Here is a 12,704-nt window from a genome sequence, read left to right as displayed (position 1 = left end):
TCTATAGTCTTGAGCTTGCATCTCCTAGACCTCAGAGGACGGCCCTATCCCCAGGGCTACTGGAGGAGGAAAGGAAGGCAGGAGAAGGAAGGCATCTGTCTCTTTCCTGTTTTTTAATGAAAGATCCACAGATCTATTCTGTGTAGAAATAAAGTCAGCTACTGTAACTGACAGACGATACACATTTTTTCCTGAAGATTCCAGTTCTACAAGAAAAAGGAGTACTTGTGGCACCTTAGAGACTAACAAATTTATTTGAGCATAAGCTTTCGTGAGCTACAGCTCACTTCATAGGATGCATTCAGTGTAAAATACAGTGGGGAGATTTATATACACACACAGAGAACATGAAACAATGGGTTTTATCATACACACTAAAAGAAAAGGAGTACTTGTGGCACCTTAGAGACTAACAAATTTATTTGAGCATAAGCTTTCGTGAGCTACAGCTCACTTCATTGGATGCATCGGATGCTATAGCTCACAAAAGCTTATGCTCAAATAAATTTGTTAGTCTCTAAGGTGCCACAAGTACTCCTTTTCTTTTTGCGAATACAGACTAACATGGCTGCTACTCTGAAACCTATCATACACACTGTAAGGAGAGTGATCATTTAAGATGAGCTATTACCAGCAGGAAGGAGTGGGGGGAAGGAGGAAAACCTTTTGTGGTGGTGATCAAGGTGGGCCATTTCCAGCAGTTAACAAGAACGTCTGAGGAACAGTGCGGGGTGGGGTGGGGGGAGAAATAACATGGGAAAATAGTTTTACTTTATGTAATGACTCATCCACTCCCAGTCTCTATTCAAGCCTAAGTTAATTGTATCCAATTTGCAAATTAATTCCAATTCAGCAGTCTCTCATTGGAGTCTGTTTTTGAAGTTTTTTTGTTGAAGTATAGCCACTCTTAGGTCTGTAATCGTGTGACCGGAGAGATTGAAGTGTTCTCTGACTGGTTTTTGAATGTTATAATTCTTGACATCTGATTTGTGTCCATTTATTCTTTTACGTAGAGACTGTCCAGTTTGACCAATGTACATGGCAGAGGGGTATTGCTGGCACATGATGGCATATATCACATTGGTAGATGCGCAGGTGAACGAACCTCTGATAGTATGGCTGATGTGATTAGACCCTATGATGGTGTCCCCTGAATAGATATGTGGACAGAGTTGGCAACGGGCTTTGTTGCAAGGATAGGTTCCTGGGTTAGTGGTTCTGTTGTGTGGTGTGGGGTTGCTGGTGAGTATCTGCTTCAGGTTGGGGGGCTGTCTGTAAGCAAGGACTGGCCTGTCTCCCAAGATCTGTGAGAGTGATGGGTCGTCCTTCAGGATAGGTTGTAGATCCTTGATGATGTGTTGCAGAGGTTTTAGTGGGGGCTGAAGGTGATGGCTAGTGACGTTCTGTTATTTTCTTTGTTGGGCCTGTCCTGTAGTAGGTGACTTCTGGGTACTCTTCTGGCTCTGTCAATCTGTTTCTTCACATCAGCAGATGGGTATTGTAGTTGTAAGAATGCATGATAGAGATCTTGTAGGTGTTTGTCTCTGTCTCAGTGGAATTTTTTAATTATTGGAGCAAAGAAGAAATGTGACAATGAATACAAAGGAGGTAAAGCCTGCACTACTAAAAGAATATTAAAATCCTAATATACTGGCAAGACATTGATATAATTTGCTGGATAATCTCTATTTTATTCCATTGATTCCCTTAAGAAAATATGATCTCAGTAGTAAAGTAATTAACAGTAAAAGAAAACTGGTATCAGATAAAGACCTCTTGCAAGAATTTCTTTCTTGGGTCCCTGACTATGAGAATCTGTCTCTTCAACTCCACTAAAATTGGCTCTACTAGTGGCTTTTGCCTGGTCATTTCACTATCACTTTCAACTCAACTCTCTTCTCCTCCAATATCATATCCATTCCCAAATCCTGCATAATAATTACTACTGAAAATGTTACTTTCTTCTCTACCCCATCCCTGTAATTCACTTATTCTTTGGTGAACTTTAACTTCTACCTGCTTCTCAGCTTCCTCTTCTCCAGTTTATTAAGATATTACTTCAAAAATTATCTGCTCCCACAACAAAGAACTTATCACTCCCTTATCAAATCTCTTCTGTGATTTTTCTTTTCCACACAAAATTTCCATTCTCAAACATCTGCCCAACTCAAATCCTGCTTCTATCTCAGTTCTTATTGCCTTCTATTTTCCCTCACTTCTTTCTATCCATCCATGCCATCATCCTAACTGCTCTTTTTGTATCTTTGTTTACAGTGTGCCAAACTGCAGGCTCTTTGAGGAAGTCTTTTAATTTGTTTGTATAGTACCCATCACTAGGAGACCTGACCCTAAATGGGGCCTCTGGACTTGACTGCAATATGCCATAACAACATTAAACTTAAATAATGTAAGCATCTGAACTTGCTCTAAGAGTTAGGTGCCTAATTTGCATGTACGTATCAGGCTCTTATTTTTCAAAATTTAGCTTCTAATATTTTGGTAGAAAGGGTGGATTTTTAGAGAAATACCTGACAATATTACATTCAAAATTAGTATATCAGGAAGAGCCAGTCAATAAGGTAGGGTCCCTGGCACCAACTTTATAAGTATAGGCTGATTTTCAGTTAGAGACATTATATTATATAGAACTGCACAGGGAACTAAAAGATTACCTTCTGAAGAGACAAACATTAAGAAATCTCAGTTAATACTAACTGCTATAAAAGAGAAACAAATAAAAATTATATCGTAACTTTGACATTTGTGTAAGCTACTTTAAACAGAACTATCATAAACAAGATCAGAAAATAAAAATAATGTAAAAGTAATAAATGTTGAAAATAATTTAATTTATTGAAATAAATATTTATAATTCTGTATGTTTCTAATTATCTGGGGAAAAATCCTTCTCAGAATCAAGTGGAGATATTTAGAAATCAGTACTAACATTAAAAGAATGCCAGGTATTGTGGAATGGTAAATCTCACTTGTAAAAGCTTTTATATTACTTCTGATGATTTAGAAATGGTGTCTGTGAACAGTTTATGAAAAAATGAAGCCTATTTCTTTTAGGCTCAACTTTCCACCCCAAAAACAGAGGTGTCTTTGCCCTCCCTGTATTTTATTCAATATTTCTGACAATGGAAATTACAACAAACAACACTACACACACACACACACACACACACACAATGTGATTGTCAGGAACCAGTGCACAGAGAGATTGCTATCCAACAAGTCTTCACAGGGGGAGTGAATTAAGACATTACAGGATTTGAACTGCACCCTCAATGATAATTTAAAAGAATGCTTCCCTGATAAATCTGATGTTATATAAACTGATGATGGGTATGTCTACGCTGCAATAAAAGACTTGTGGCATAGCCACAGCTGGCCTGGGTCAGCTGACTCAGGCTTGCGGGGCTCAGGCTGCGAGGCTACAGAACTACAGTAAAGACCTTTGGGATTGTAGACCACATGAGGGGTGAGAGTGGAGTGGGTCTCAGAGTTCAGGCTCCAGCCTGATCCTAAAGTCTACACTGACACCCAAATCCTGCATCTTGGCAAGCGGGTAGACTAGATGACCTCTGTGGTCCCTTCTAACCCTATGATTCTATGACAATGACCAGGGCAGCATTTTTTGAATAATTTTTTTGAGCTTCAGGATCAGCAAGCTAGTACCTGGGGTCATGTAGGGACTCTACTGGAAGGGTTTGGAACTGTGAAATATACATTGGCAGGGGCAAGCAGTTATACTAAACTTGTGAAAGTGAAAGATGTATCAAGGAGGCTTTGGCATAGCCATTAGCCTACGGGAGGGTGGCAAGCCCATGCTCTGCCCAGGGCACACTTTGAAGGCATACATGGCAATAAGACTGGGGAGAGATGGGCCATGCTTTAGTCACAGTGACAGGAGTCCCCTCACAACATACCAGTTTGTTATGGTGTTGAGACAGGGACTGACAAGGCTGAGATTTCCAGCTCATGAATTTGGTTCCCATTCATTCAGGTTTGGGGAGACAACAGCAGTGACACAGCTAGGTATGGGAGCTGGGGCAATTCAGACAATTGGCTGTTGGCATTTGAAAACATATAGAATGTATGTGAGACCTCAGTGGAGAGTCAGCATCAATTTTTTGTTGTGATCTTATTCCAGATGTGGGGAAAAGGGCCACACAGATGATGGTGTGGATCACAGTATTATTCACTGGGTGCATAAGTGGGCATTCAGGTTGCCTGAGGATTCGCAGCTGGGGCTCAGTGATGAAGCAATCCTGAGCTGGCACAGAACAAGGGACATGTTACAGGGCCAGCTGGTGCCACTTCTATACACCATGGGGGCTCATCAGTAGGCACCATATAGAATAGTGGAGCACCTTGGAGAAAATGATTTATGAATTTGTAAAGGGGTAGTCTTAATGCTCAGAGTTAAGAGGGACTTGAGGCAGATCCTGGAACTTTTTCCAGGAGTAAAAACTCTGTGTGGTGAAACATCCTTCAATGCAGGGTGTGTCAGGGAGCTGTGAAGGAGGTATATGAATAGGGACATGGCCAATTCATGGTGATCATACGGGAGGCTGATAATTTTGCATTCTGACATAATATGGGGCAACAGAATTATTCAGGGGGAATGAGGTTCACCTGTCAGACTTCGGCACAGACTTATTTTTGGCTGATATTAAAGGGGGCAGTGAGAGATGTCTGGGAACCCAGCTGGATATGTGGGGGAGGCAGCCAAGCTAGTTGCTGGTGCCTCCTAGTGGTGGATGTCCAGTGCAGGTACTCTGAAGGAAGGGGACACAGATCACACGGATGGTTTGGTAAAGACTTTAAAGAAGGTGTTTGTCAAAGGAGTGGAATAGGGAGAGGTTCAGGGCACCTATGACTGGCAAGGCAGGAAGCCAAACACCTCCTCCTCTATAGCCCACCTTAATCCTCATTTGGGCTGGTTGGGGACCAGGATAGAAGTGTGGGGGGGCTGACGGAAGTCCCCAAGTAGATATTGAAATGATTATGGAGTTACCTGCACTGTACTCTTTAATATGCTGGGTACTTCCGGACATCTAATAATAAAATTGTGGCCTCATTAAGCCATACCCATTGTCTCCTGTCCTCCTCCGGGTATAGTCAGACAACAAGGAAAATAATGTAAATGGGTATCATAGTAACAAGTGGTTGCAAGAAGACGATGCAGAGTTTGAAAAGAGAATATTGAGTACTGATTGCTGTAACAGAAATTTAATAAGTTGTAATTCAAGAACAAACTCTTACAAGTAGCTACACAGCATAACGACAATGTATAAAGTTCTTGTCTGTCTACACAAGACAATTTTTTCTTAGCAGCTCTACGTTGATGAGTCACTGTGCAATAATAATGAACAAAAAGTTCATCATCTTGAGAGATGAACTTGATCCTGGAACTGAAAAGGTAAGTTTTTTTTATAAAAATCTGAGAATTCTTTATAAGTATATTCATTCAACAATAGTGCAATCTGGCAAACACAATAGATAACAGTGTGATGGAATATCCACTGTACGCCTTTATTTTCTACAGCTTTCAACTCCCTCAAGGTTGCAATGCAGAATACAGGTCACAGCACATGACCATACTTTTGTATATACGATAAAATCTGTTTACTTTTTTTAGATGTATAAGCCTGCTACAAAATAATGGCTGGTATGCATCATTACTCTGTAGGTCTAGCAGTCTTCTCAATGCTACTAATGTGATAGTGATCAAAGAAGATAGCCACAGGGACAGCAAGCCCTCTCCTCCATTTCCAGCCCAATCTGGTGACTTCCCATCTTGCCTCCAGGAAGCATTAACTTGGTGGAAGGCATCTCTAGCCTGCACATGTGAAGCACATTAATTGAATATAGCAAAAGGTATTGCAAAATGTTGATGATGCTGTGCATGTTTCTTATGGCTGGCAGCATTTACTGAAGGGCAAAGGCGAGGCCTCAGATGGGAAGTTGGAGAGGATTGATGCTGCAAGCACAGGAGGGGAGTGAGACAATTTGGGGGTGTGTGCACATGCACACAAGTACCAACCTTTAACTCCTGAAGTGAAGTGAAGGGAGTCAGATCGGCAAAGGACTGCCCTCAACAAAATGGGAAGAGGCACTCTACTTGGAATCAGATTATTCACTTCTGCTAGCACATTCTTTTGGGAGGCTGCCCAAACCATGCAATTAAACATTTATATACTTCACTTATCACAATTCAGTCTCCCAGTTGCTTTATTTCTTCTGCAGACTGAGAAATTTCTTTTCCTCACTATTTACATAAGGATCAGGGGTACAGAACTGGGATTAGGATACCAGCAGAGGAGAGGAGAGCAGTTGCAAGGGGCAAAGCAAATGGTAAACCCTGGGCTATTCCACCCCCTTCTTCCTAGTTCTGGGATGATAGGAAAGCTGTATGTAGTTTTTCTAAAGCTCACCTTCCTTACTTGCCTGTTTATCTATTCTTCCTGCTCTGATAGCCCCATGTGCATTTCTGATGGCCCAGGGACATGTCAACCATCAGTTTCTGTTCTTTACTTCTGTTGCTTTTAACAACAAGAGGCAACCTCCTTCCAGAGGTCATGAAAAAACTCTTTCCAGTGACTCACTTCCTCCCTCCCCAGCAATTTAGCTCCTCTTCTACTCTGTGATAGGACTTTATTCACTACTGGAGTCTTTGTCCCGTAAGACATATGGCAAGTAGAGGACCACAAATGTCAGAGCAACAATGAATGTGGTAAGAGGGAAACTCTTAAGACTATTTGTGGCATACAGTTGAGAGTAGGAGCCTAACACCATTTATGTGATTCAAGTACTGCCAATCAATATATCTGATGGAGAGAGAGGACAAGCTGCATTCAAACTTACATATTATTTCTCATGGAGGAGTGTGTAAGGAATTTGAAGTCAAAGTCAAGATCTCTTCCTGAGTTATGAATACTCCTTAAAGTAAGAACACATTTGCTATAGTCATAAATGTGATTTCTCCACCAAGGTCATGTTTGAGCTTTAGAACTCGGAGTTGAGTTATTTGCTTTTCAAAAAGTTTCACTGGTAGCACAGTGTTTTTTCTTGCTCCATACAGTACAAGTAGTCACACTATGACCGTGAGTGTATTACTATGCATCCCCTTTGCCTTAACTGAGCTGCTCTGTACTGGGCCCTAAAGTAAGCTTCACATCATTGTGAAATTGTTTTAGAGATCCTTTGAACAAGAAGGAAGAACCTTAACACACACACACACTCAGAGGTCATTACTGCATATTCCAATGTCTTTCTTGCCAAAAATTACATACAAGTCTACATATGCCTCTCCAGATTCTATAGCTCACTCTGCCTCTCGGCATCACCCACAAGACAGCAACACAGAATGTTCTAGTAGTTTCAGTGGTGTTGGCAGTAACAGAGCTGTCATGGTGCTGCTGTTTTTCCTAGCTATTTTAACAGTGATAGCTTTGGAAAAGCTACTAGAACCTCATGGAATTTTTCTGCACTGCTTCACTTCAAAATCTCAGATATTTTTTGTAACCTTATGTTGTTCAGACAATTAGTTCATAATGTGAGAATTCAGGAGAGGAGGCATTCACTGAGTGATTCACTGAGGCATTCACTGTTTTGTGTTTTATTATTTTGCCTCACATTACAGTCTCAAATAAGGTCACTGAAGTCCTGTATATATTAAGAGTTTGTAAAGTTGGACCCCAAAAGTTACTACTGGGTATAGAGCGTATTATCATAAATAGTTCCACTGATTTTAAATGCTAATAGGCTTTATACCTGACACAAAGATTTCAGGATTCGGGCCGCAAGGTCATATTTATCTGCCCTCTATCCACACACACAGAACTCCTGTTGATATCCAGCAGAGTTTGTGAGTGTTTCAAGAGTAGCATTTCATCCCAAGTATATTATATTAAGTTCTTAACCATCATAAACAAAATCTGTTTTAAAAGGTGCATTAATACAGGCTATTTGGATACACAAATAATAGTTTTCTAGGAGTTTTAATGTTTATCACATACAGGGGCACATGATAAAAACAAGCATTTACCTATAATTACCACAATGTTATGTGAAAATAACTATGATTCCCCTCTGCAAGCAGGTTTATTTTTTAATTTGCATCATTTCAATTTATCTGTAAAATTAATTCTGTATTCTCAAGTAATTTTCCAAAAGATAAGTGAGTGCCCAGATGGTCTCTATTTTCTCTGTGGGCTGGAAACAATACATCAGCATGACCTATCAGAAATGCAGAAAGAAGTGGAATATTCATCTCCAAAATAAGAAATAGCACTATGCTTGATTTTGTGATAATGGGGTTTAATACCACATGGTGCCGAGTACCTTTCAAAGGTACCCAGCATCCTAAGCTCTCAATACAGGACTGAGCCAGCGACAGTTAGAGAAGAGTGCATATACTGTAAACCTTTTAATGAGTTTGCTTTGATTACATTTTAACCCATTTTTAATTCACTTTATGAAAATATTCTAGTGAATTAGTTACAGGCAAAACATTTTGAAAAGATCAGTCTGTGCAAAGTTAATATTGGAGAAAACATAGAAAATAAATTCTGTATTTGTAAACAAACAATCACACTAGAAACCGCATTCTCAGAGGTATGCACATCCAAACAGGGAACTGTAACATGACTGATATGTCCAATAAAACTAATCAATATACTTCAAATTTTGAATATAAATCTACAAACTAAAATTATAAATGATACAGCAAATAATTTTAAATGTTGAATATTTTCAAGAAAAACCCAAGTTACTCATGAAACATTCACAATCAGGGAAAAAAAGACCAAAATCACTGAAAACAGTATGTGCTGTGGATGGTAGCATAAATTTTCAGTATTAAGAGCAATAATTCTATTGTATTTCACTGTATTCAAGTATAATAAATTAAAATAAAGTACCTTATAACACATGCGTAAAGACCACTGTCTTGCACCACTGTTGGCCGAAACCAAATAGAATCCTCTTCTTTACTCATTCTAGTTCCATCAAAAGCTATAGGTTCCTCAAAATCTCCAGGTCCAGAGCTTTTGTACCACATCAAACTAAGACCAGCACTTTGTGCTAGAGAGTAATTCGCTCTGATATAGCCATAAAATAATGCACATTTTATACGAACAGGTTCTCCCACTAGAACTTGATACTTCTTGTAATCCACCGACCAGTCAGTGCATCCATCAGCTAAAAGAAAAGAAAAAGAGAAATATATGTGTGTGTATATATATATATATATATATATATATATATATATATATACAGAGGCTTCAGCCAACTAAATACAGTAGCAGCCTAATATCAGAGCTGCAGTTTAGAGTTACACAGCTGGCGTAAAAACACTATCTTACACCATTCCCATTGAACATCTAGCAGCACTATTAATTTTTAAGTACCATGCAAAACTTGCCTATTTTTTTTCTTTTTTGCTATTAACACCATTTTTCAGTGGTGAAAAAGAGTTATCAGATGAACTGTGTAGAAAAGAGTTATCATATGAATTTATGGTAAATCTTGATCATTCCTATGATATATATGCAGTTATTCTTTTTCTCTATTGTGTAATTTTAAAGTGAATTATTATAAAATATTGGAATTAAATTAGTATAACATGGTGGCCATCTGCCACAGAAGATGTCATAATCAGGGAATTGCATTAATCAAATCCCGTCAAGGTAACAATATAAATGAAAGAAGGGAATTATTCAGTTTCAGATTATGTTAGGACAAGGACCAGTGGCCTGAAGCTAAGAAAGGAAAAGTTTAAGTCAGATCTCAGAGCGGGGAAAAAGTTCTTAATATTATTTGTGTTTGTGCAGCAGGACAGAGTATTAGGAAAAATGATTCAAGGCATCCTCACTTGATAAATGAAGGAACAGGTTAGATAAGATGTTACTAGGAATGCCTGAGCTTGCAGTGCTACAAAATGCTGGGGATGAGATAATATGATGTAAGAGAGTTTGGTATTTTACTGTTCCTGCTACCCGTAGTTCTGTACTTCATTTTTCATAAGATGCTAAGCACAGACAAAACTCTCAGTCAAGGTTAATTCTATCCAATCATAACTGCAATATAGATGAACAAAGTAACCTCAGTACAGGATCTATCAATTAGATTTGCTCAAAAAAGAAGGGTTTTGGTTTGTTTTTAACTTCATGGAAAATGTCTTTCTACCAAAAAAAACCCAAAACAAAACGCTCAAACATTAAAAAATGGTATTCCAATAAAAAAAAATCAAAAACTTTTAAGGTGAGCAGACACTTGCAAATAACTGTTTACTCAAAAACCCAAATTTTGTCACAAAAAACTTGATTAGAAAATTTACAACTAGCCTTACTATCTATTGCTATGTATTGTACAACATCAGATTTTGTTTTTGTTTTTTACTTTGGGAGAAAAGACTTTTAAAAAAATCATTTTTAAGAGTCCACAAGTAAGTAATACAATATAAATATTTGTTATAAATGTATAGGATTATATATTATATATAGTCAAATGTTATGATGACATGAACATATAAAGTATGACATAGTAGTATAACTGCTGCCCAACATTGTCAATATTGTACAGGACAATATTAGAATCAGGGTGTATAAGGAATGGCCATCCATATAGTGAAATATTCCATATTCATGGATTTATTAGTTTCCTTATTTAATTTTGGGGGAGGCCAGAGGGTGTTCCATTTTCAAATAACCCAAAGTGTCTGTCCCTTCCCCCCACCAAAAAAAGTCATCCCTGTGAGAGGACTAGATCAGGCAAGATTCAGTATTGCAGAAGAGATGAGTATGCGATACATAAATGTATTTTTTTAAAGTCCCATATCTTGGAAATCTGCAGGGCTAGGAATGGGAACTTTATACAATTTAGAAGGGACACATGCCCAGTTTTCCAGTGTTCAAATCTACTGATTTTAGAATGAATTTCCATTTCTGATTGTTCCAGCCTTTACGTTACTGAGCACCTCAAATCTGTCAGCTGGGAAACCCAGAAATAATCAGTAAATTAAAATGCATCTTTAAGAAATTTTAACTCCATTATAGAAGTTATTAGGTAACAGCTTCTTCATGTTAGTTCATTATCAGCTTGTAATTTTGACCTTTACTATTTAATTTAGTTTGTATACTTTTGGTTTCTAATGCCACTTTATTAGCCTTGGTTTTTCTCTCAGGACCTTCAATTTTAGTGCTGCCAGCTCCCTTGAACATGATGAATCCATGGAAACATACTATGGAAGAATACTTATTCCACTACATATTTCTGTTGTGTTGAATGGAGGATCAGCTATGCAGAGCACTTAACCTTGATTTATTTCAGTTTAGAATTCCCCATGGAAAAAATACCAAGACAATTCATGTATTTATGTCACTTGCAATCTAGTTTAGTGATCTTAGACAAATGTGTTGGAAGGCATAATACACTCATGTGCAAAAAGAACTATTAACATAACACTATTAACTATTACATGAATGAATGCTTTTAAAATTCAGGAGATGTAGTATTAAAGGAATATGAAAAATAAATTGGCTGTACAAATATTCTACTTGCAATGAAGCTCAGTGAAACTATTACTGCATATACAGAAATAATGATATTTCTGTGACAACAAACAATACCTGAAAAGCTTAAATACAGACAGTTTTTCTGTATTGTACTCTATTGCTGCTTGCTGTAAAGCACAAATATTATTTAAGTACTTATTACTTACACTGTAATATAACTACAGATTTATATTTGGTAGTTTTACTGTAATTTTGGAAATAACAGGAATAACCATGACTAGAGCATGTTGCACCAATTTCATGATAGTGTACTGTTCCTAACTTCCTGTTAGTTTCTGGATTTGATTAAGCTTCTTGGTGTTGATCTCAAGTTTTACGTGGCTTGAGTTCTGGCTACTTGAGAAAATAGCTCTTTATATATGTCACAACAACTGGGATTAGCTAGGATGCGTCTTCTGATTGTGCCTAGATTTGAACATCTGGCAGTTGGAGTCAGAGCTTCCAGCTTTGAGACTTATTTCCCCCACTGGTCTGAAATAGCCTGTCAGTTAAAATTCAGGGCACAAAGTAAGACCCAGCTATTCCCTCAGGCTCTGAGAGTATAGCCAAATTCCACTTTGCCAGTTGTGGTGGGCAAAACTTGAAAATAAATCCTTAGAATTTCAGTGGAAATTTAAAGTTGAAAATCCAGAATCAATCACATACTCCTACATGTTTTGGATCTTGGTTAGATCCAAAAAGAGAATGGGGAATACCTTCCAGTTTGGACGTAGCCAAACTCAACTCTCAGCTCTTCTCAAAATGTCTGCACTATCTAAATCTAATTCCAATCTTAGTCCTAGCCCTGACTGAGCCTCAAGTCAAAACTCAGATGAGAAGGAATGTGGTCTAGAAGAAAAGGCATGGGACTGACAGGAACCTTAGGTTCTGCTCCTTTTTCTGGAAAAGTCTTTTAATCTACCTGCTCCTCAATTCCAATCTGTAAAATAGGATAATGATAGTTACCATTCTTTGTAAAAAAAGAGCTTTGAAATCTCTTGATCTATACATGCTAAAATTCATTGCCCACTTTACCAATAAACCCGATTTGGAATCAGATCACCACCTCATGAGATTATTTCTGTTTACAGTAAACTTAATGCTACCAAAATATGCCATATTCAAAGGGAAGAAGCATTA

General features: G+C 38.1%; 1 protein-coding gene across 1 annotated transcript in view; it reads right to left on the bottom strand.

Moving 5' to 3' along the window:
• The window catches only part of IL1RAPL1 (interleukin 1 receptor accessory protein like 1), a 1,173,648-nt gene that overhangs the window by 539,007 nt on the left and 621,937 nt on the right, over positions 1-12,704 (bottom strand). Inside the window, exon 3 of the mRNA XM_038384565.2 lies at positions 8,931-9,210. Within this exon, the coding sequence (XP_038240493.1) occupies positions 8,931-9,210 (280 nt within the window). The remainder of the gene's footprint in view (positions 1-8,930; positions 9,211-12,704) is intronic.

Source organism: Dermochelys coriacea, chromosome 1 (genome assembly GCF_009764565.3).
Source record: "Dermochelys coriacea isolate rDerCor1 chromosome 1, rDerCor1.pri.v4, whole genome shotgun sequence".
NCBI lineage: Eukaryota > Metazoa > Chordata > Testudines > Dermochelyidae > Dermochelys > Dermochelys coriacea.
Note: the sequence above shows the minus strand (reverse complement) of the source record. Positions and strands in the feature narration are given on the sequence as shown.